This window comes from Chinchilla lanigera, unplaced genomic scaffold (genome assembly GCF_000276665.1).
Source record: "Chinchilla lanigera isolate Chin_1 unplaced genomic scaffold, ChiLan1.0 scaffold00011, whole genome shotgun sequence".
Lineage (NCBI taxonomy): Eukaryota > Metazoa > Chordata > Mammalia > Rodentia > Chinchillidae > Chinchilla > Chinchilla lanigera.
Genome location: NW_004955412.1, coordinates 8723232 through 8748190, shown reverse-complemented (window position 1 = coordinate 8748190; position 24959 = coordinate 8723232). Strand labels below are relative to the sequence as shown.

The window sequence follows — 24959 nt, the reverse complement described above, 5'->3', positions numbered from 1 at the left end:
ACATTTGGTGGAGGTCCATGCCAAGTCAACTGGCTCAAGGAAGTAAAAACGTGGGGTAAAGGAAAAAGAACACGTCACTCAGTGGCAGTCAGAGTTTACATAACCTTAATAATGTAAACATTCTTGGTGTAACCACAGCCAAAAATGTAAACACTGACTTCCACAATAATCATATGGAGAAGAAAAAGGGGAAAAGAAGAGAATGTATAAAGCTAAGAAGAGAAAAACTTTGTATTAGGAATCAAAGAGAGAATTCCTAAAAATCAATTGAAAGCAATATAATAAGCATGTTATCTGGAGACACGGAATAAGTAACAAAATTATTAACTGAGAGTTGAAAGTGCTTGTTTTGGGGATAGGAAAAAAGGGTAAGAAAGTCAAGGTAATGGTAGTTTTGTTTAGAAAAAGACATTGATTTGACTTTTTAAACAATTTGCAGGTATAAGTTTAAAAAGTAATACACAAAAAATGTAAACAACACAAAATCTAGCAGTGTCAGGCTCATAAAAATCCCATAACAGTTAATCATTTTATTATTATAGAGACGAGACAAATGATTCTTGGTATCACCATTACATTCATGCTAGAGATAACAATACTTCCTCTATCATAAATGCTATTCGATCTTTTTAAGACCCATTATTTACTAGGCTTAGAATAACAGCATGCTTCATAAAAGAAATATAAAACATTCCATTTTTTTTTACTGAGCAAAGTACCTACTTTTATATAATTGACACGCAACTTTTAATGTTAGTAATAGAAACAGTGAAATACTTTACTGCTTGATATTTAACAATAACAAGACTAACCCCGAAGACATGCACTACAACCACGTAACAGATTCTGTCATCAATATGATGGCCTTGGCATCTTAATACTTTATGTTCACACCTCATGTCCTACTTTTAACATAGAAACAGATGCAGACGGCGAGCAAAAGGGTCATTAAAAAAGAAATACAAATAGCCAATAACATCAATGTATCTCCTTTGCAATGAATGAAATACAAATTTTTAAAATGCCGTATTTTTCAGTTATACTAGCAAAGATTAAATATACAGGAAAATAAAAGATAGTAACTACAGTTGACCAGGAAGCATACAGGTGGAAGTGGTCACGCACGTACCACAAAGAGCATATACTGTACAATCTTTTGAAGAGCAAAATATGGTAATACTTACCAAAGCTTTAAAAATGAATGCGTAAGCCCTTTGAATCAGTTATCCTACTTCTAAAAACCTTATTAAGAACATAATTATGTGCCTTAACATGTACAAGGATACTCACTGTACCACCACTTAACAGCAATAAAATGCAGACAACTGAAATGTCTAACAGAGGAGAATGAACATATCATGACACCCTTCTTACGCCAGGTAGCAGGCTGCAGCTCAGGGCCATCCTCTGAAACCTGCCTTGGGTTTTTCTTTTCCAACAATCTACTAAAGAGGCAGAAGTGTCAGACATTGGTTTTCTCTGTGGCCAGGTCTGAATCAACAGAAACTGTGGGGACACCTTCGGGGGACTGTGGGAGCCATCTTCCTCACCAACCAGACAACTAGAATGGGCAAAATGGCCTTTCCCATTGCCTGCCTCACACATGCAATTTTTATTAAGATGTAAAACTGGAAGTTACAGCAGTTGTTTTTGTAATTGGGAAGGGGAATGAGCCTAAGGCCAAATAAATACATTGAGGCTAAGGCCAAACAAACAAACGCTAAAACATAACCACCCTGAACTGTAAATGTCCCTAGTTATTAACCTAATTATAACTGAACACTGCTCCCTCTGATCACATTGCTACTAGTCACGTAAGTGCTGCAGAACCACTGTATGTTCATGTAACAGAGGCACAGTTGTAACAGTACATGCAGGGTTTAAAAAAATTAAAAAACAGCACGTGCCCATTAAAAAAAAAGTTAATATGGATTTATTTGTCAGGAAAAAACGGTCTAGAGAGATTCTCAAAGCTCAGACTAGCGATTTCTGACAGGATCTAGAGATTTCCTTTCCCATATCTGCATTTCCTACCATCTCTGTGTATCGGTGAAGATTCTGTCTGTTCACTCCGCCCACGTTTGGACAGGAAGGGGGAAGCGCGCTCTAGGGGCCTATCTTGAAAGACAAGGCTGCTTTTGTAATAGTAAAAGGTTTTGGTTTCTTAAAAAAACTGCTTTTTATACTCTCAGGGATTTATTTTTTTCAGTGAATACAGAAGATTACAAACAGCTGTCGCTTTCTTTTGTTACTTGGTGAATCGTATCATGACTTTGTACCATTTCGGATTAGGATTTCTTCTGTAAAGTAGAAACAGTCCCAAAAGGAAGGGTCCTCAGGTGTCATGGGGATAGCAGACGATATTAAATCATTAAAGGTAAGAATAGTAAACTGCCTCTGGGATGGTTTAGAATCATCCTGGGAAGGAACCTAAAAGAGGAAAAAAAAAAAGCTTACTATACTGCATGATCTTATGATCGATTTTATGATTATAAAATCAGTAAGACAAAAACATATTTCAGTAGTACTAAATTACAACACAGTGGAATTTCTAAAACATCTTTACTCTTTACTTTAGTGTTACCAAGATAAATGAAACAGGAAATGTGGTTCTTGAACTTTTTGTGTTTGACAATGACCTCTGGTATATACTTAAAACTGTACGGACCCCCAGAGAGTTAACACTTGCTTTCAGTACATGTTTGCAACACGTCTGCATTCCCTGTGTGGAGTTGGCATGGTCTGTAACAGCCTCTTCCTTCCTTCCTTCCTTCCACCCCCTCCCTCCCTCCCCCTATGACCCCCTCCCACTTGAGAAAGGTTCTACCTCCCTACCTCCTATCATCTACCTTTCATTTTGTTCTTTATTTACAAGTTGCTTTTCTCATGTAAGAGAACCAAAGCTTAAACAGGGGTTAAATGGATCTGGAACCTAGCTTTCTCACTATGCCAGCACCACCTAAACAGGATCTCCATGGGGAAATAAAAAGCAAAGGAAGTACTTAATATGCAAATGCCCCAAGAACTACAAAGCAGCACAACAGACATTTGCAGAGCACAAAGCTGACTTGAGAACATGAGGCCAAGGAGCCTGGATCAGAACATCTTCCAGCAACACGTTATCAATTTTAACATGACACTCCTTTTTTAAGGAGGATAATCTATGAAGAATTTTAATTCTTTGATTAATGTACTATAAAGGCCTGGTCTGTGGCCTGAGCTATTTTTCTAAAATAATGATGTGTATATATATTAACCACGCCACATTCCCTCAAAGTGTATCCCCTAAAAACGGCATGCATGTAGTTTTGCTGATAATGTTATCAGTATTCCTTAAAGAAATTATGTCTGCAAAAACACAAGTGTATGTCGCCCCTAAGTTTTTTCCTCCTTCATGTATTAGATAACAGCATAAGACATACAAACAGATTGTGAAACAAAAAGTTCGAGTGAGATTGCTATTACGCCATGACCTGTGCCCTCTCATATATTTGATGCTATGATTCTGGGAATAATTTAGGATATTACTTTAAAAAGGGAAGAGGTGCAATATGTAATCCGCTACTTCCCAGCATCCAAATTAGTACCTCTCACATTCAAGGCAGTCCCAGTTTCTTAGGGAATGAAGTCCTGTTAAGATGATTAAGATAGCAATCATAGTTTCTTGGTTTTTTTGTTTGTTTGTTTTGCTTTACTAGAAATTAAACCCAGGCCTTTCCCACTGGGCTCCATCCCCAGCTTCCTTTTTTATTTAAATTTTGAGACAAGATCTTATTAAATTGCCTAGGCTGGGCTTGAACTTGCTCCCAGAGTGCTGGGATTAACAGCATGCTTGTAACACCACTACAAGCAATTATAATGAATTTTTATTAGAAATGTAAGCATAATGACAGTATTGCCAATATTTTTCTTTGTAGTATTTAAGTGTATTTCAATACAAAGCAGGTAATATGCTCTTTACAAGTTTCTGTGATCCTAGATAGTCCTAAAGATCTGCTAATGAAAAGCACTAAGTCTATAACCTTACAAAAATAAACACACCTTTAACCTGGATGTAATGTGCCTGGTTTTTATCAATAAAGGATAAACTTAACACTGATTTATGTTTTTAAAAAAATAGACAAATCTTACATCTTTTTGTCTAGAACCATCAGGTTTCCTAAGAGCCACTGCCACAAAATGGTGCTCATCTATTTTGCTTTCCTGAAAAATGAAAGGTGGGGAAATAAGAATAAGAAATAAATCCATAATCTCATTTACATTTTTAAAATCTTCCTTTACACACACACACACACACACACACACACACAAACTCTTCCCCCTCCAGATGCTAAGCAATAGGCAAACAAGCTCAGGTACTGACTGCATTCAGCTGCTCCACCTATCTTAACATTTTAAGATATAAAACCTGTCCCCACTTTTATTAATTGCTCATTTTCAGTTTGTCTGATGTCCGTTAATGACTAGATTTGGGCTGTACACTCTCAACAGGAATATTACACAGGCACACAGATAGTTATCTGCTCCTCGCCAGTGAGACTGACTTTGTATATGCTGAAGTATACATTTAAAAAAATGAGACTGTAATTGCAAGCATTTAGTTAACTACATACTCAAGTCTATGGAAATATCACGGCAGAAATTTATAGGTAACACAACAAATACGCCATTTTCATTTTTTGCTACAAACGACACACAGTGGAAGGAGCTGAAAATGTAATAGTGATTGAGACAAACACAAGACAAAATTATACACTATTAAAAACTAAACAAAATGTCCACTTAGAACCACCTAACCAAGGCATCCTTCTATCAACCCATCAGTTGAATATAGAACTATCATCAAAAAATCATCAAGGACCTTTCATCCTTTATCCTTCTTTTCATATTTTCACATGTTAAGAAATCCAAATTAAAAAAAAACAAAATTCAAACGCAAATTTAAGACAAGTATAGTTAAAGAAGAGGGCGGGCGTGGTGGCACACGCCTGTAATTCCAGTATTCGGGAGGCTGAGACAGAAGGATTGTTGCGAGTTCAAGACCAGCCTGGGCTATGAAGTGAGCTCAAGGCCAGCCTGAACTGCATAGCGAGATCCTGTCTCAGACCAAAAAAAAAAAAAAAAAAGAACAGTTACAGAAGAAAGGAAGACTAAGAATCAGAACGTTTCGTAGGTTAAGTTTTCAAAAAATAAGCTGGCAGCAAAACCTCTTGTTTTTTCTTAAAGAAACAATAAGATAAACCACACAGATTTAAAAATATCATTTTAGAAATTTAGTATGTGACACAGTTCTTACGTATGGTGTATCTTAAAACATAAAAAATATTCCTAATACGCTATTATGCAGTCCATACGGCGACCACGCACTAAGAATGCTGCTCGTGGAGGCACCGCTTGGGGTCTTTCTAACACTAGCAGGTACTACACTGTCACTTCCTACCATGCCCCAAAGCAATTGTCCCTGAAACAAAAGATCATAATAGTTTATTACAATACTGTAAACAAAGCACCTTCTGGTATAGGATCTTCCTCGCTCTTTACACTGAACGGAACAGTAAAACGCGTATGATAGAGATGTTTGGGCTACCACGCTTGTGGAAAAACACTCAAAAGTCCTGTAGTAACTGCACACACGCCAAGGATCAGAGACAGCTGTGGGCAGCCACCTGTTCTTGTTCGGACTGTCAGCTCAGATCCCAAGCGTTCCTCCTCAGCTTCTCTGTTCACATTGGTCTAAGCTGAGAGTCAATGAAACGAATTCCAAATCGAAGCTTCATACACCTACTCAGACCTCGTCAGCGTCAGGATACAGGAAACGCGACGCAGCGAAGTTCGAAGGGGCTACTGACACCTGAGGACGTCCACAGCCCACGCCACTCCTCCTCAGCCCCTCCGCCCCCACCACGACACACCGGACTCTCGGGTTCTGTCCCAGGCTGTCCTCTTTGTTCTCTTTAACTTAGATAATCTCATGGCTAGCTCAACTTGAGCTTCTCCTCACAGATTCAATTTGTACCTCGTCCTTGAGTACTTCAAACTCCAAATCGCCTGCTCTTAACCCCGAGGAGCACGTCAGCACTTACGGTTCTCCCGCTAGCACAGCCTTCCGCTCTACTGTCCTGGCTGACACCGTCACATGGGCATTTCAGTGGCATCCCAAATTAAAATTCCATCTGTTTTCTAACATTTTCTATCTCAGTACACAGTAAAATTAGCCAGAGCACTCCCTGTATCTTTGACACCTAACTTCCCTAACGTCCACAGACCATCACAAACGGGACCTGGTCTTCTTAAAACACAAATCTGATTTTACCACTCCCTACTTGCTGACAAAATTAGTGAACACCTCCTATTTTACCACTCCCTGCTAACTCTGGGCAGTCGACCTTCTTTGCACATCCATTCAGGTGTCCGAGGAGTAACCGCATTAACATACAGCCTCTGATTAGTAGAGCACTTCCTAGGCTAGCAATGGGTCTGCAGATAAACACAGGACCCAAGTTAGGTGAGGAAGTCCTTCTACGGGGATTTTGGGCATGCCACAGAGAGAGCGCTCACCAGTCTCTTTCAAGTTTATAGAGTGGTATATGCCAGAGAGGCGGGCAGTGTCCTGCAATGCCGCCCAGAGAAACTGAGGCAGCTGGTGTGCAGAATGACCAACACAGATGAGAAAAAAACAAAGGCAAGACACACAGAAAGGCAAAGGATAAAGAGCTCTGCATTCTTCATTCCTTAATGCTGGCTAATTCTGAGGTCCATTTACTGAACTATTCTAGTGGCCTGCGAAAATGTCTTCTTGGCTTTCTGAGTCTGCATTGGGTTTCTCCCTAGCAACCAAGAACTGCTAATAACAGAAAACAAATGAACAGGCCACAACTTTAGCCTGACTAGTGACGCCTCTCGTGGACTACTAGCCAAGGTCACCCCTTCACTGTGGCTACCTGTGGCACTAACACGCACGCAGCTCTTTCAATTTTAGGCTCTCTATTCTGGTCCCATTCTGCTTCACCAGAATGTCTCATCTTCCAACGATCAACTCACGTCCCAGGCTCTCACAGTGACCCTGACTTCATCTTCAGGGCAGCAAAGCTGGATTTCACTTGTGTTTAACCTCAACAATTAGCCCCCACAAAATAATCTTAAATACAGGCACATAATATGGAAATTCTTAACTACAAATCTGATAAATTTCTTACCTCAAATGCCCATTCTTTTTCTTCTTCCCCATCCAGGAACAAACGCGTTTCTTTATAAACCTGGCCTATGTCCAAGTTTAATGGGGAGATATCAAACTCAAGCCGCTGCAGTTCAAATCCCAGTCCCACACCAACGGCTTTGATGAAGCTTTCCTTCAGCGCCTATGACACAGGCAGATATTTTTCTCTTAGACTATTCAATAGATAAACTTTTCAGAAAATCTACAGGGCTCATAATCCAGATTTCTAACTTTACACTTTCTTACAGCTATAAGCTTTAAAAAAAAAAATCCATCTAGTAACATAGAAACATACCATCCACATGAACTTAAAGCAAATCACTCCTTTGTGTATAAGCTGGGCTAACTACATCCCATCCTCACAGGGCTAGTAGGAGAATTAAACTAACTACCTTATGAAAAGTTGCAAGTGATATCCTCTAGCATACAGTAAATATTATATAAGATGTGCACATGCACTTAAGACAGAACATATTAAAGTAAAATGTCTTCTTTTCAGGTTTAAGAGCATCAATTGAACATTAAATATGTTAAATTTTCTCAAATGTCATTATTCTTTAGGGTACTACTAAGGCAGTACTTATTTTTAGTGAAGATATTATTTCACTCAGTGTTAGTGAAGATAATGGAATCATTATAGACTTATACTTTAAAAATTGGAAAGAAATCTTACCCAATTCCTGTAAAACATATCCAGTTGGGTCCACTCATCCTTAAAGCTTCTGATTGTCTCCCATTCTTTGTTAGTAAACTTTCGTTTCATAATATGAAAAAATTCTGGAATTGAACCACGACCTGTCAAGTAAAAGAAGTTAAAAATACAGTTGTATTAACTGAAACTGTTAAAGGTAACAGATAAAAGGAAACTATAGGCCGACTCTTATGATCACATCCCGAACCAAATATGACCAAATCAAATGATGTGGAAAGTAAGACAAGAATACATGGTGACAAACATGGATTAGCCTGGAAACATAGGAACAGCTTAAAATAAATCAGAGAAATGATGGATTATTAAATAATTAAACAGAAAAGCAATATAGTTGTACCAAAAGATATCCCAAAAATCTGTTAAAATTTACCAGCCAAATCTGTTATAAATTCTAAGTAACTAAAAAGAAATGTCTTTTATAAGACAGAGTATGTCTCAGAAATCAACAACAAATATTCCTAAAACAGAGCCGTGCTATTCTGAGGTCTGACTTTTTACTTTGCTCTGTCCCAGGGAGACGGAGTGAGGTGGCTGCTGCGACGACCCTGGACCACGTGGGTCAGAAGTCTTTGGAACTGGTTTGAGGGCTAAAGAACCGCAGAATGTTATAAGCAGCGCCCAGTGGATGATTCTAGTTGAAACTCGGAAGACAGAATGTTGATGGGAATGCAGACAGGAAACAGGCCAGGCTCGGGAAGTTTCAGCTGGGAACGAGAGCTCCACTGGCAACCGGACTGGACACCACGAATACCACACTGTGGCAAAAAGTTAGTCTATGTTTTCTCCATCTCCTAAGACTTTGTGTGACGATGAATTTAAAGACAGTGGATTAATTAATCTCGCAGGAGGAATTTCAAAGTTACGTCATGGATACTGCTATCTGCTTTTGGCCAGATCTACAAGGAGAATCAAGAGGAAAAGGCAGATGTACAAAGCTTGTAGTCTCACCACAAAGGAAGTGCAGAGAAAGTTGGGGACAAGGGGAGCACACAGTTCCTTAAAAGATGAAAAAGAACTCATTACTTTCAGAATAGAAAAGGTGGGTTAAAAGCACCTCAGGAATTAGCCTGACCCTGAGCTATGCAGGCAAAGGGGTATAAAGGGTAAACTCCTTTAAAAGACTGCTCTGAGAGTCACAGAGTGCCCTGCTCTTTCAGGACCACCTAAGTGGAGATCAGCCATCCACACGGTCAGAGGCCACCTTAGCCACGGTGCACTGCTCAAGCCAGCGGCAGACCTGGTGTCATACCCATGGTGCTCATTTTCAAGCACGTAAAGTGAAACAGATGTCAAATCATGGCGCTTCCACCCAGATTTGAGGAGGCCTGAGTGGCCACAGTCTGCCCCTCGGAGGGCAGCGCGTGAGGCTGTGAGACCAAGGCCAGAAGAGCAGTGGAGAGCCCATGCCAGGAACATGGATCATCTGCTGGAAATAAAGAAGTAGGAAGCAAGCAGAATCAGCGCAAAGGAGACCACGTGGGCTACAATAGGCAATGCCGGGGGGCAGGGCTGACCAAGCCCTTAGGAACTCACACTTCACCACGTAACCTAGGAGTTAAATGCGTCCCTAGCCAGTTTTTAGTATTCCTTTCCAGACCCCCTTGTTCCTTACTTCTGGAATAAAAATGTTTAGTTTGTACCATTAATGTATGCTAGAGGTATTTAACTTTCTTTTTGGTTTTTGCAGGGGCGTGCAGACAAGAGTTTGCCTTGAGTCTCAGAGAAAACTTTGCACTTAGGTTTTTCAGCAATGTCAGAACTATTATGACTTTGGTGACTTAAGAGATGGCTAAATGTACTTGCATAATGAGGGGAACATGAGCCTTTTGGGGACCAGGGGTGGAATGTTATGGTTTAGATTTAAAATGTTCCCCCAAAGCCTCATGTTTCTGGGAGGTGTTTGAATCGTAAGGTGCTACAGCTGCTGTTAGGAGGCTGGTGCGATGAGGAGGATCGCTGAGGGAGTGACCTGGAAAGGTGCGTTCTCTCCCCTGGGCTCTGCTTTCTGCGTCCTGGCTGCCATGGGCGAACGGCTTCCTTCCACCACGCCCTTTCTGACCTGGAGCAGGTGACTGCAGACCAGCGGTGGCGAACCTGTGGCACGTGTGCCGTGGCGCACGCAGAGAGCCCTCTCTATCAGCATACAAGCCCGACCCAAGTCACCGGAGCTGCCGAGCATCGCTCTATCTAAACTAAAGCCTCAGTGTTCAGGCTTCAGCAGTGTTCACACACTGTGATAAGTAAGTGGGTTTTGGGTTGCAGGTTGGGCACTTGGTCTCTGAAAGGTTCGCCATCACTGCTACAGACCACTGAACCCCTCCTCATTTAAGATGTAGCTGCCAGGTATTTTGTCCTAGCAATGAGAAAGCGATCAACACAGTAGTTTAATGGAAATCAGTAGATGATTAATTATTAAATAACTAACCAGAAATATAATATGGTTGTACCAAAACATATTCCCAAAATCTGACAAACTATAGCAGCCAAATCGGTCATAATTCTAAGTAACTAAAAGGAAATGTCTTGTATGAGTAGTCTCAGAAATCTGTAACACACACACTCTTAAAACAGTTGAATTATTCAAAGGTTTAAATTTTTGCTATATTTAAGAAAGAAAAAAGAATTCTTTTTATTGTAAGCTGTTGGTAATGTAAGAAAGTTGAACTTTGTTCTTTTATTCTAAATTATCACTGGGACTGGAAATTAATACATAATTATTCCCTTCAAAATAATGGCTTTTTAAAATGTTTCCTAATGACTTCCTAAAAAAAAAAAAAAAAACCCTCCAGATTTTAATGTCTTTTCTTTCATAGATGCTACTATGAAATAAGCTCATTTTCAAATCTGAAATGTACCTTTTGCTTCAGTGTTCCAAAGACAATACACTACACAGCTTTCTAAAACTGAATGTCAAAAGATGAATTTTTTTTTTTGGTCTTTTTTTTTTGTCTCTTTTGAGACAGGGTCTCCCTATGCAGTTCAAGCTGGCCTTGAGCTCACTTTGTAGCCCAGGCTGGCCTCGAACTCGCAACGATCCTCCTGCCTCAGCCTCCCAAGGGCTGGGATTACAGGTGTCCGCCACCACGCCCGGCAAAAGATATAATTTAAAAGGATTTGATTCCTAGAACTAAAAGCTGAGACACAAATTGAAAGACACATTAGGACTCCTGTTATTCCAAAATACTAAACTGTTTGTTTGCCTTTACCACTAAACAGGAACCTTCTATCACCATTCATTTATTTATTTCAGAAACACACACAATATACAAATATAATTATGTACTGAACTAATAGTTAAAAACAAGTAGGTCATAGTTCTAGACATATATTTACACCTTCAGGCCTATCAAGAAACCCTATAGTACAAGACAGCCCGGCCCGAAGAGGAACCAAATTTACGGAAATAATAAATGAACGTTAATTATTATTTGGTAAGTTTCTTCATAAATGCTCTGCTGCTCTGTCCTTCGTTCATGTCTATATCATTTTCCAGAAAACTTTAAAGGTTGTACCCCTGCAGATTCAGTCATAACATCGATCTACTCTAAAATCTGATATTCCCAATCAGTTGACTAATGATAGCTCTATAGTATTATCTATGGACACTTCTTATGGGGAGAATTTGTCTGGAAAAACTATGCAGAATCTCTTTATTAAGGCATTATTGCCATCTAATCATTAATTAATCCCATGAGAATATGCACTTAGAATTTCACTACGATCCTTCACTAAAAACATCAACGTGCTAGATGCTAAGACTATCACGGTATGCACAACACACGTGGTACTGACGGTCACAGAGTACATACAATTTCTCCTGTAGTAAATACCTTTCCCATAACTAACTCCAGGACAGAAAATATTAAGGTCAGTTCTGTCACAGAACTGTTCATGTACCACCAACCCCACTGCAAAAGACTCGAAACAATTTTCAAGACAGACTATCAAAGAAGGAAAGCAGGGTAAGAGGGAGGAGGGTTAGGGAGGCTAACGGGCTGGATATGACCAAAGTAGGTTATGTACATGTTATGAAAATGCCACAAAGGAGCCTATTACTCGGTATAATTAATATGTACTAATTTTAAAGTCTTCAAAACTGTTCCCTCATTTAGCCAGGAAATATTTCTAATGATCCTAAATGTACCAGTATGTGATACTTTAGATAAAGACAAAAATTATCATTCATTTCTAAGCACTGAAATCTGAAACTGTGATCTTAAGAGTCTCATCACATAGGCTATTCTTTTTGGACCATGGATCCTTTCATGATCTGATGCTTATTTTTCAACACCATATTGAGTATAACTAGAAGCCACTGAATAAAAACTGTTTTTATGCTGGCTTAGTAAACAACATCTTAAAAAAGCACCCTGAACAAAGTAAAGGAGCAGCCCCTTCCAAAAAGGATTAATATAAATGTGATTTCAATACATGAGTGATAAACTGTTTTCCTCTTGACTGGACTCTGTCATAAATAATATTAAGTAATAACAATAGGAGGAAATATGGTAAAACAATCAAGGAAAAAATTAAGTATGTATGTTTATAAAAACCTAATTAACATAAAAAGTAATCTAACACAATCACTAACAAGCAATCACACAACTCATTACGTATGGCTAAAAAAGTACCCAATCTGAGTGCATTTTCACACACTTCTGAGAGAGATTTATCTACGCCACAAAATAAGAAATGTGACAGCAAGAGGAAAAGGTGAGCTTGTACATACTCAGCCAAAGTGCGACAGCACCACACTGTGGTACGATGGGAGAAATACGTAAGAGAGAATACTATGTTAAGCATAGTTCACTTAGGAAAATAAAGAAAAACCATTAAAATACCCATAGAAAAATAAATTTGTCCTGCCAACTATCAGCGTTATTGGAGACACAAGCCGGGAAATCCTCCCAGTAACAGTGTGAGACATTCACATCTACAGTGCTACAATCTACTTAGTTACCCTACTAAACATTTAAGAACTTGGTGAGTATGACGTAAGTAAGAAAGATGAGTGGCTGGAAAACACACAGAACCACTGAGCAAGTTACACTTACCCTCTAGCTTACAGCTTAACCTCTAAGACAGGTGGATAATAATGACATTTTCTGCAATAATCAATAATCGCGACCTCATAGCAACTTAAAAGCGTATTTCAGACACAGTAACAACGTAGAACCAAAAGCAGTCAGTACCCTTACATACAAAAACAAAAACAACCCCTGAGGGTACCAGAGCTTCAAAGCCCGCTTGCATTCATCTCTCCAAACAAGGCCGCCACTGTACACACGGCAGCATCTCACTTAAAGTCTGCTATTCCCCTTAAAGAAGAGGGACTTGGGCTGGGGATACAGCTCAGCGGCGGAAGTGCCTGCCTGGCAAACCTGAGGTCATGAGTTTGATCCCTGGTACCAAAGAAAAAGAAAAGGGACTAGTTATTTTAAGGGAAAAGTGAGAGGGAGCTGAACAATGTACATCTCCACTGGATTACACAGTCTTATTTCTACGGGAGGTGACAATATTTTACTGAGATAGAAACCCAAATGAGACCAAAAAAAAAAAAGTGAGAGCTGCCAATATAGTTTCATAAGCTGCATGTAAAAACCTCTTGACTGACAAAGGAGCTCTTTAAGTTCTCAAAATGTGGAGTATAGCAAAAAAAAGACTAGACTGACACACAACGCAGGCTTGAGACGCATACCTAGGCGGCCCTAAACTTCAGCTGCTTTTCTGTTTATTGAAATATAACTGACCAACATGCATGCGTGTTAACACACACAGCAAAGGCACGAGCACACGGAGCTGAACCGCTGGGCTGGGGACGCTGTCCTTCCACAAAGCACCACCAAGGGTCGGAAGAGAGCAAAGGCCGAGAGAAGGCGACCATCACCAAGGCCCCACACGAGTCTGCAGTCACTTCCAGGCCCTGAAACCTAACGAAATTTTGACATTTCCAATTTCTCTGCTAGATGTCAAACTTGCTCGGGAACCAGGACCCCTCTGTTTCCATCTGACGTTCCCCTGAACTGAGAACGGCTACCCCCTGTCTCTCCTTACTGTACTTTAGAAGATGACTTGTTTCTGTTTTCACAGATCTGTAGCTGGAGGAGAATTCTGCCCCCAAATGGATGACAGCTGATTTAGATAATACAGATGATGAGATACACAACTTGTAGAATTCACATTTAGATGAGATTCTGGATCTGACGTAAATGTGGGTATGGTGAGGATTTGAGGATCAGAGGACGGGCAACCTGACTAAGTAAGAGACACTTGGCAGATTATTAAAGCACACTTCTGCGAGTGTCTGGCTGGGTCATGGAGCCGTGATCTTGGGACTGTACCTGGTCCTGGTCCCTTTGTCTCCAGTGCTCCTCCCTTGTGCTCTTCTTGGCTACGAATGATCCTCCTGCCTCAGCCTCCCAAGTGACGGGATTACAGGTGTGCACCGCCACACCCAGGCCCATAAGTTCTTAAAAGCATTCTGAACATTAATTCTATCAATTAATTAATTCTATCATTAATTCTATCAATTCTATTTATCTTACTTACCACAAACACATCTCCAGGTTTGTGAAAGTGATTTAACATGACATCATACACACTGACCTTGTGGTTTCTTCCTTATCCCTCTTTCATAAATTTGAACAAATGTAATTTTTTCGTGTCCTAGTAATTGTCACTTTAACTTTGCAGAATAACACGAGGCAAAGATCCAATGGTTTTGGGGCTGGGGATTTAGCTCAGCGGCAAAAGCGCCTGCCTGGCAAGCGCAAGGTCGTGAGTTCGGTTCCCGGTACCGGAGAAAAAAAAACCAAAAAAAAAAAAAAAAAAAGATCCAATGGTTTTGTTTTACTCATTTAAAAAATATGAATGTTGTAATTTTTCTCTTTCTTAACTTTGAAAATTATATCCAATACAACGTTTCCCAGACATTAATATGCCTGACAACCAACTGGGAAAATTATTTAAATAAAGAATCCTTGCTGGTACTCTGAAATTCTGGCGCAGTAGATCTGAGGCAGTTTCAAGGAACCTGCGTTTCTAACAAACACCCTGGTTCATTTTGATATCCTAACCACAGTGTTATAAACACACTGTACAGTGCAATTACTATTACAGAGAAGAATCCTAAGCCTAAACTGCCTCTCCATACATTATATATATTAATAGATACATTATTATTCTTTGGGTGCTAGCAGGGCTATTCCAACCTCCCACAAAACTTAACTCTGATACTACTGTACATGTTACTCCTTTTTTAAACTGTGGTAGAATACACACGTCTGTCCATTTTAAAGTGTACGGTTCAGTGGTATTCAATTATGTTCACTCACTGAAAGCAACAGTTTGTGCTTATATTATTTGGTCGATTTTGCATGTCTGTATCTTATAATCTGAGCAACTACTTTGAAGATAACAATATGCAATACAATTACCTTTGTTAATTTCCTATTATCTTATTTTGAAATTGTTACCATTGTTCTTTTCCCTTTAAAAAATTTATATTCACAATGTTGTGCAATAACCACCATTACCCACCTCTAGAACTTTTTATTCTTGAAGTTGAAACTCAGCCTCTCTAGTCCCAATCTATTTCCAATGCAGTACTTCGTTTTTGTTCCTTATCCATCTAATCTGTCACCTTGCTCCATAACATGTAGTTTCAAAAACTAGTTTCAAATCTCTCCGTCCAGCCTCTTTATGTCCTCCTTCATTTCCCTTCCCTTCTCTGGTCTGCCCCGTGTGTCACGGACTCAATTTCCTAGCACAAACTAGTCTATTTATAGCTTCATAAATAAAATTCTACTTTCACTAATAATTTTTTGGGGGAAGACGAAGTAAAGATTTTGGAGAGGAAATGTTGCATTTATGGTAATTTCAATTTCAATGCAATTACCTTGGTACTTTTGATAATAATGAAGGCCAATTTTCTGCCAAAATTTTTTTTAAAAGCTCATAAATATTTTTTTTTTTCCTCAGAAAAACATTTCTTTCTAAGCCCTTTAGTCTTTAAAATCTCTCCTAAATTCCTACATTTAAAAAAATTATTTTAGGGCAATTTTTAAAAAAAGTATAGCTATATTTTTTTTCTGCTATAGATTTTCTTAATTAACAGTGCATATTCTAAGTCATTTCTGATTGATACTAACCTTATTTACTCTTTCACAACAGTTAATCATTTGTGGAATGGATCCACCATAATTTATTTAGCCAGTTCCTATTAACTGCGCTCAGGATGGTACTCCTCCTCCCAGGCTTTTCCTTCAGAGTGCCAGGAACAGAACTGCTAAGCCAAGGGGCACACGTATTTTCACTTTTAAGAGTATTTTCCAAAAACTGCAGCACTTTCTGTTTCTCCCAAGTATGCACGACTGTTCTCCAACACCCTCACTTTTTCCAGGTGTTTTCATCAATGGTTCACAAATCTTATGGGCATTTTAGAGTCTCCTACACTTACTCTAAAATCTTAATTATTTTTTTTACATTTAAATCTTTTATTCTTTCAGAATTTGTGACTATGTTTTACAACAGATGACTAACCAATTCTATCGGCATCATATATTACTAATAAACCAATCATTTCTCCACGGAATTGAAATACTATGTACTATACCAGGCTTCCCCTTTTTACTCTCCTAGCTGTCTGTTCTGTTGCTAATCTCATACTTGTTTACCTGGCCTGAAACAAGTATTTAAAAAATGGTAAGGCAAGGTCCCACCACTGTATTTTTCACATACTTAGACATTCTCATTCATATGCTTAATACTGATTCCATAATTAAATCCTACACACAGAAGAAAAGAACTACTGACCAGCAAGAAAGCACAAAACCTGCCAGGTAGACTTGGTTTTCTATTAAGAAATTCAGAGCACTGAGAAAATGTGACTTTCTACAGTTACTTACAAACTCTAAATCTAACCTTAAAAAAAATACTGCTTTAACTAAGCACACTCTGAAAACTGCAGAGCTAGAATGTAAACTGTCCTAGAGGGAAATGAAAGCCAGATGGTCAAAGACGGTATCTGAGGGCACAGAAATTCAGGAGAAAAAGGTAGGTGAAACATGGGGAGGTGTCTTCCTTTTCTCATGGCTGAGACAAAATACCCGATACTCAAAGTTAAATGAAGAAGGTTCACTCCAGCTCACAATCTGTAGAGGTTTTAGTTCAGTGCTAGCTGGGTCCAAGGCAAGGTGGCATGCCAGAGGGACGTCAGAGCGACGTGGCAGACGGGAGGCAACGGCAACGGCAATAAGCAGCGAGCCTACTTTTCCCTTTTGTCCCACCCCGGCCACCACCCCGCCTTTTGGGCGGTGCCACCCAGGACTATGCTAATTCAAATCAGTGGACTAACTCAGTACCACACACCTTTATTCCTGGAATCACACGCCCGAGACCAGCCCGCTCCCAAAACCCCCACCTACGAGCACATGCGCCTTTGGGAGCCTTCTAGACACAAGCCGTAAGAGGAGGTAGGAAAGAAGAGTGAGAAACACAATTACTCGCTAGCATAATTCACTCAGGAGAACAGTTTATATTCCACGTAGAAACTAATATGAACATTCAACTTTTCATTGTGATTGTGAATCTTTTCTCACTTTTCAATTAACTTAAGGAAAATTGTAAGGGCTCCCCTGAGAGTATTTCAGAGCTCCCCTGAACGTTTCCCTACCTTTGTACATTTAATAGACGCTTACTGAATACGTGCTGTGACACCGTACGAAGTACTCAGTATACTGTGGCAAAAATCACCGCAAGTATGGCTCCTGAACACAGCTAACGAAGGAGATGATAAATAACCAAGTAATCTAAATCGTGGTTACAAATGAAAAAGGCCACGAAGGAAAAGATCAAGCGTCAGGCAGCCCTTTCTGCAAAGGTACCGGCTACTTTCCCATCCTCTGAGTCAGAGGTAGTCAAGAGTAGGAAGACCAGGCTGCGGAATCAGCTTCACTGCAATGACCCTCGCCTAAACAAGAAAAGACATGCAACTTTCAGAGTCAACAAGATCAGCGTGGAAAGAAAAGTGATCAAAGACAGGAGAAAAATATCCTGAGAACTGAGAGACACATGAGACTAGAACTACAGGGTCTGAGGGGCTTACGTTTCATTCTGTGTGCAATGAGAACCAACCTAAGAGTTTTAAGAAAACTGCCACAGGTATCTCAAAAGCTCACTGGATGAAGGCTGTACCGACTGTGTAAGTACAAATATGAAAAGCCGTAACCAATTGGAAAACTATAAAAATAGATGAACGGTGGAAAAGAGACAAGGAAAAGGTTCTACCACCTTTCTAACAATCACACATTACTTGCACCTAACTTTTAACTATTGCACTTTTACATACAACTACATTACAGAGTAATTCCCCAATAATCATTTCGAATTACTGACATTCATTAAAATTAGTTCTGTGTCCCCAAATCCCGTCAAAAAATATCTTGCAAAGTTTATAACAGAAACATAACATGAAAATGTAAAAACTAAGAGGGAAAGAATTCTGGACTCTTCCGAAATTTACAAATTAATTTTTATACTGACCTTGCTGTCTTGTCTCATCTTGTAAATATGACAAAAAAAAGTGAACAAATCATTATGCTATACTTTATGTTTAAACCGCAAATACTTTCAATAGCAGATACAATTAGAAAACAAAGGAAAAACCTCACTCGGAAAACACTCTCCTTCAAGGTGAGGGACGGACTAACAACTGCATGCAGAGGTCCTCAATAGCCCACAAACTGTCTTCTCTGGATAATCACAGAACAGATATTCACTGAGAGTTCAGTGCCTTCCGGTTACTTTTGTATAAGGTTCCCTTGTTAACTTCATTAAACACAGAAAAAAAAAGCGTTGGCTGCAAAAACCTCCTTTACAGCGGCCTTGCTAGAAGGAAGAAGTCCAGTTTCCCAGATATACCGTTTTCTCTCCTGTTCTGCCACAGCAACAGCGGGAGAACTGGGAGGAGGAGGAAATGGGCAGTACTTAGTAGAAATGGCTACTCAGCAAAGAGCAGGATTCCCCAAGGTCCTACATATGCGGACTTGCAGACACAAAATGAGTGAAATGGAACTGGCTCTTGCAGTACACTACTGTCCCCCCAAAAGCTGGCTCTGACATGAGAACTGACAATCTAGTAACAATGTCCATTACAAAGTAGCTATCCTAGCCCAGCATGGTGGCGCACGCCTGTAACCCCAGCACTCAAGAGGCTGAGGCAGGAGGATCGCCGTGACTTTGATACCAGCCTAAGCTACGTAACTGAGTTCAAGGCCAGGCTGGACTACACAGTGAAACCTTGTCGCAAAACAAAACAGCAGCTAACCTAAATTTTACCTTTCATCATTTAGCAAGTCTCTTAGGAACATTCCTTGATTAATTTCTTCGCTTATTGTGGTAAATGAAACAATTCATATGAATTCTCAATGAACCAAAGCAGTGTCTACTTCCCACCCTAAGAAATCATGCTGCATCCATCCATCCCTCCATGCTTCAGAAATCAGTAGCACGTTGGCAAAACTAATGACAGCAGGAGCCGTCTGCCCCCTTGTGTCACTGAAGACAGCCCTAAGTTTCTGGTAACGACAGCAACTGAAGGAAAGGACAAGGCCTACATCCTGGGCTCAGTCCACCACCATCAGTCAAAAGAAGCTGCAGGAAAAACGTCTAAGAAAACATTCACAGAAAGCTGAACCTTCAACGTGTGTTCGCGTACCTTCCCACTGTCCATCTGAAAAGTTTTCAATTAGTCATTTTTTATTATTTAGTACGGACCATAAACCAACGCTGCACCTCACACTGATCAGTAAAACACTCTGTTTCTCACAGTACCTTTCCCAGGCAGCTACCAACCTTGCGGGTCAGCCACGGCTGCGCAGTTGTGCCCAGTGTACTCTAAAGGTTAATGCCCTCACTGCAACTTCTGATTTTATGAAAAGCTCATGTAAGGACAGCTCAAGAGCATAACAGCATACGGGCTCATCCTCTGTTCCTTCTGAATAAATCCTCCACGGCAGTGGCTGTTTTGGAATAAACGCTTTACAACTCTGATGAACACCGGATCTTTTCTTCAGAGATACGGTGTGGACATGGTGTCACACACTGACACTCAACTGCCAATGTAAGTGCACTAAGTGGAACACTGAAGAGCAGACAGGGCCACGAGTGCACTGCCCACGAATGTATTAATGCATTAACCAAGCCTTACACGTAAAAAGTGGGTTCCTGCTCTTGTGGGACTGGGTTAGTTTCCGGCATGAAGCTATAGAGTGAGGATGCCCTTTGTGTTTTGCTCCCTTCGTGTGCCAGTGTGCCCTTTCGCTTTCTGCCATGAGTTCAAGCTGCACCAGCACAAGGCCTTCTACTGCTCCTCATTTCCCAGCCTGCAGAGGATGAACCAAGATAAAGCTCTTTATAAATGACCCCTTTTTAGGTATGCTGATAGCAAAAAAAAAAAAAAGACACAAAAAATGCACATGGATACACTCATACAAAATACAACAAACACTTTCAGAAGATTAAAAAAGTGCCTTATGCTGATCCAGAGTTTAGGTTAAGAACTTGTTACAAAATCACTAGGAGAGCCTTCTTTTGTGCAAACTACAGAACAGAATTGTAGCAGAACTGTTACAGAGAGGACAGAGAAAGTACAGTCAGTCAAATGCAAGAAAATGACAAGCACACTGTGAAGCCTACACCACCACACTGCAGTGTTCAGGCCTTCATCTGATAAATTATGTACTAGGCAAGGTTTAGAGATCGGACAGTAACCAAACTCTGATGTAGCTAACATGGGTCTTGCTCTACCGTCGCTTACAAGCACAAATGGCAAACACAAGCAATTATGCTATTGAATAATTTAAACACAGACATGACACTAGGGTAAAGGGAATGTATACGAGCACCTACAAAAAAAGAACGAAGTTGTGACTGAACTTCACAAAATGGTTCCCTAAAGTAAAGTTGTGGTGAAATCTACCCAGAAAATAAAGAATCTATGCAGAAATGGGGGCAGGGAATAAAGTTCACATAAACTCTGCGGACTAAAAGAACCATTCACAAGCAAAGACCATGAAGCGAAGGCAAAGTGAGACGAGGCTCCTTATACTACAGTGTTAGGAAGATGCTGGTTCTCTTATTGATAGATCTCTTCTTAGCCTGCCACTTACCACCCTGTAAAAATAATGGTATAGTACAGTCATCATAACACGGTTCAGAGAATTTAGAAAACAAACGTAAAGCACTTAGTAAAATGCTGTGGCCCAAACGTCAGTGATGAGAATTACAGAGCAATCAGAGAACACGTATATTGTGCAAAATATTCTAAGTGGCGGGGTTAATTCAGCTCCCAGGGCAGACAATAACAAATCTGCATCAATATATAAGCTGTTTAAATATTTTAATGATGCCTGCTCCTATTTACCATATAAATGTGATAAAGAGCTAGCTACGTTTAGATTTTGCACAGAACTGTCATCCCTACTGAAGAACTACAACACACTTTACCATGAAGATTATTCTTTTAAACAAATTGCCAACTTACTGATGAACTGTCAGGAATTCTTAAGTAAAACAAGAGGAAAATAATTTCACTTTGCTCCTAGGCAAAATGTTGTATGGATCACCACTAATTTAGAATCCTTTTGTAGAATCCTGTTAACATTGCAGGGAGTGTATTTTTCAGACATACGCTCTCTCCGATACTCTGAGTACTGAGTAAATTTTCTCAAAATTTAAGTATCTATACAATCTCATCTAGGTTCAATTACCCAGCAGTTGAGAACCCAGACATCAAGACACTTAAGTTCTACACCAGACAAACGTGACCTTACCTGGGAAACTAGTCTTCATCACGTCAATTCCGACCTGCAACTCAGGCTCAGCAGCAAGCACCGCGTAGTCCCCTTGATGAGAGATGTTGAAGTTGAAGTTGGGGTACGGGTTCGATGAGTCCTTTGCCAGAACTGGTTTTCCTTTTGCGGTTCTTTGCAAACGAATGTGATTCCAAGGAATATTCAACTTCTCTGCAACTAATTTCCTTATCATCAGACGACCAGCCTGTTACGGACACATATGTAAAATATCTGATAAATACTGATGTCTACTAAACATATGTGTGTGTGTGTGTGTGTGTGTGTGTATCTATATATATACATGGCTTATATTATATGAAATACATTTTTGTGCTTTCTAAAATTTTAGTCGTTTTTAAAGTACATCAGCATTAAATACAATACATTAAGATAAAGCAATTTTTTTTCCTGATTTTTGAGACAGCATCTTGCTGTAGTTCAGGCTGGCCTTGAACTCACTATATAGCCCAGGCTAGCCTTCAACTCACATCAGTCCTCCTGCCTCAGTTTCCTTCCTGCTTCAGCCTCCCCAGAGAGCTGGTACTATAGGCATGCGCCACCACACCCAGCTAAGATTGAGGAATTCTTAAGTAGAGTATAAGCTTAATAAACTTAAGTCTTTCTGAGCAATTTTCTCCCCTTAACCAATAGCCAATGTTAGTTTGGTTTTTTTTTTTTTTTTTTTCCTAGTACCGGGAATTGAACTCATGACCTTGCGCTTGCCAGGCAGGCACTGTGCCACTGAGCTAAATCCCCAGCCCCTTTTTTTGTTTGTTTGTTTGTTTTTGTTTTGTTTTTTTTTCCAATAGCCAATGTTAATAACAACCCTTTTCCCAGTTTTTAATTATTTAAAATACATACTTTTGCATATTTTTATTAATTCTCTTTATGGAAACTGACACGAAGTCATACAATGTGTAATACTTTATTACCTTTTTAATTTGTTTTGTTTTGCTTTTTAAGACAAGCTCTCACTACCTAGTTCAGACTGGCCTTGAACTCGCTATGCAGCCCAGGCTGGCCACGAACTCACACCTCCTGCCTCGCCCTCCTGAATGCTGGGATTCCAGGCGTGTGCCACCATATCCAGCTCTAAACTTTTTAATTTGCAAGTATCGGGGATTATTTTATATGTAACATCAGTCAGGTAGGTCTGCTTTTAACTGCAGCATACTAGTTCACAGTACTGAGGTACAAAAGGGCTGATAGTCCCCTATTACTGGACATTTTAGGCTACTTCTAGTTTTGCTGTTATAAAAAGTCCACAAGAAGCAGCCCTACTGTACCTGTGCATATATGCAAGTATTTCTAGATAGTGTATACTGATCGCCTGGCATCAATAATTAGCACAACCAATTTTGTTTCTTTCTTCCAGCTCCATTAATTATCCATTACTAAAAACAGAAAAATCTCCAAGGTTTGAATGGCTAGGTGCACTCTTAGAAAATTATACCTCGGGTTTTCTCTTCACCAATTCTTTTTTTTGCGGGGGGGCGGTACCGGGAATCGAACTCAAGACCTCACATTTGCCAGGCAGGCGCTGCGCCACTGAGCTAAATCCTCGGCCTGTTCATCAATTCTAACACTGACTTTTAAAAATTCCACGACTTCCACATTCACTCATTTCCCGATTTCTTACAATTATAAGTGGAAAAACATTCCAGTAGGCCTTCAAAAATGTATCAACTAACCCATCTTTCAAAAAGGACTACTTTTAAGCAATGATTTTAAAGTGATAGTGGAGGCTGTTTCACATCGCACTATATAATGAAAGTGTTTATTTTTAAATGCAATTCGCCATTAGTTGTTAGAAAACGCATAACTAAACCGCATGCATGTATTAAAAACAGTTTCCCAAGCGCTCCAGTCCGGAAGTCCAGGACTGCATCCTTCCTGCGCTTCGCTTTCTTTGATAACAGACAACCGGCCTAGGCCTCTCCCAGGGCCTCGGCCCGCAGGGACACAAGCTAAGTCACAGCGCCAGTATTTTCCGGGGCCTACCACGTGCACGGCACCCCTGGACAGTGGTGCGATATGTAAACGGCAGGTTAGGCCTGGGCTCGGAACCGGCAAAAAAGAAAACGCAATTTGGTAAAATTTAAATCTAAGAATACAAACGACCGTGCACCACGGGGAGAAAAACCTGTCACTCGGCAGGCCTTCCGCACTTTCACGATTTTGGAGGGCCTCTACTTGCAGCTGCACCGGGGAGGCGCTCGCAGTCCCGGCGATCGGCCTCCCGGGCCGTACAAAGGCGGCGCAGGCCCGCGATCGCGGCCCCCTCCCCCTGCACCCGCTTCCGGGGCTCCGACACCGAAGACCTCAGTACCATGGCTGCCTTCGCGTCCCGGGCGAAGACGAACTGGCCGATGCGCTCCTTCTCTTCCGGCTGGATCGATCGCACCGCCAGCAGCCATTCGGCTCGGCTCGGCAGCCAAGTGCCACAGGAAAAGGCCCAGCGCACGCCCTCCATGGATGGCACCGAGCAGAAGCGTTTGGCAGGCAAAACCATGCACACCGCGAGTTGATCTGCTGCCGATGGCGCGGACGCGACGTGGCCCCGCCCCCTTCTTGGTGGCGTCTGTGCGCAAGGGGCGGGGCGTTGCGCGACGGCGCGTGCACGTTGCCCCGCCCCAAAGGCGGTGGTCTTCTCTAGGAGCGAGCGGCCGGGGGCGGAGACCGGGACCGACCTCGGAGCTCTGCAGCATCGTGCGACGTCACGTGGGCGTGGCCCTGGCGCGGAGGGCGGGATCACAAGCAAGAGCCGGACCGTGGCGCCACTCACACTGGGAGAAGAGCTAACGGGACAGCGGTGCAAGCCAATCGCAGCCAGCGCTGCGGAGCCGGGCGCCTGGGGTGGAGACTACGGAGCCCGCAGTTGCAGGTGGGTGAGCTCCGCGGCTTGCGGGAGGAGTGGGATTGTAGCGCCTTATTCCTGAGGACGGGGCTTGGCTCCTCGGCCCGCGGAGAAGGGGCTGCCTCGGCGTTAGTGCGCGCTGTCGGTCTCGCCGTTCCGCGGGAGGAGCGGGTGCCGCGGCTGGAGGGGTGGGCTGGGGGCCCCGAGTTGCAAACACCCCTGTCGCGGCCCCCAGTCCGGCTTCAGCTACGACAGGCGAGCTCGCGATCGTCCCTGCGGCCCCTGGCAGCCGTGCCCCCGCGAGCTGCCTGCAAGCCGAGC

At 41.2% G+C, this 24959-nt stretch overlaps 2 protein-coding genes across 2 annotated transcripts in view; one reads left to right on the top strand and one right to left on the bottom strand.

Annotated features, from left to right (window-relative positions):
- Positions 1-506: 506 nt before the first annotated feature.
- On the bottom strand, positions 507-24363 carry Aasdhppt (aminoadipate-semialdehyde dehydrogenase-phosphopantetheinyl transferase). The gene is made up of 6 exons (XM_005378020.2): positions 24111-24363; positions 21761-21986; positions 7890-8011; positions 7197-7358; positions 4132-4203; positions 507-2430 (listed from the first exon to the last, which is right to left on the bottom strand). The coding sequence occupies exons 1-6, from the start codon at positions 24291-24293 to the stop codon at positions 2266-2268; spliced, it is 930 nt and encodes a 309-aa protein (XP_005378077.1). The 5' UTR covers positions 24294-24363; the 3' UTR covers positions 507-2265.
- A 199-nt stretch (positions 24364-24562) lies between these two features.
- The window catches only part of Kbtbd3 (kelch repeat and BTB (POZ) domain containing 3), a 20554-nt gene continuing 20157 nt past the window's right edge, over positions 24563-24959 (top strand). The window contains exon 1 of the mRNA XM_005378014.2: positions 24563-24665. The gene's annotated coding sequence lies outside the window, so the exon portion shown is untranslated. The remainder of the gene's footprint in view (positions 24666-24959) is intronic.

Excerpts from the sequence above, each read along its gene's own strand:
- Aasdhppt (XM_005378020.2), bottom strand. The coding sequence starts at position 24,293 with ATGGTTTTGCCTGCCAAACGCTTCTGCTCGGTGCCATCCATGGAGGGC. Across the intron at positions 21,987-24,110 it reads GGGACGCGAAGGCAGCCATG|GCTGGTCGTCTGATGATAAG; the intron begins GTACTGAGGTCT and ends TGTCCGTAACAG. Across the intron at positions 7,359-7,889 it reads ATATGTTTTACAGGAATTGG|GCGCTGAAGGAAAGCTTCAT; the intron begins GTAAGATTTCTT and ends CCTGTGTCATAG.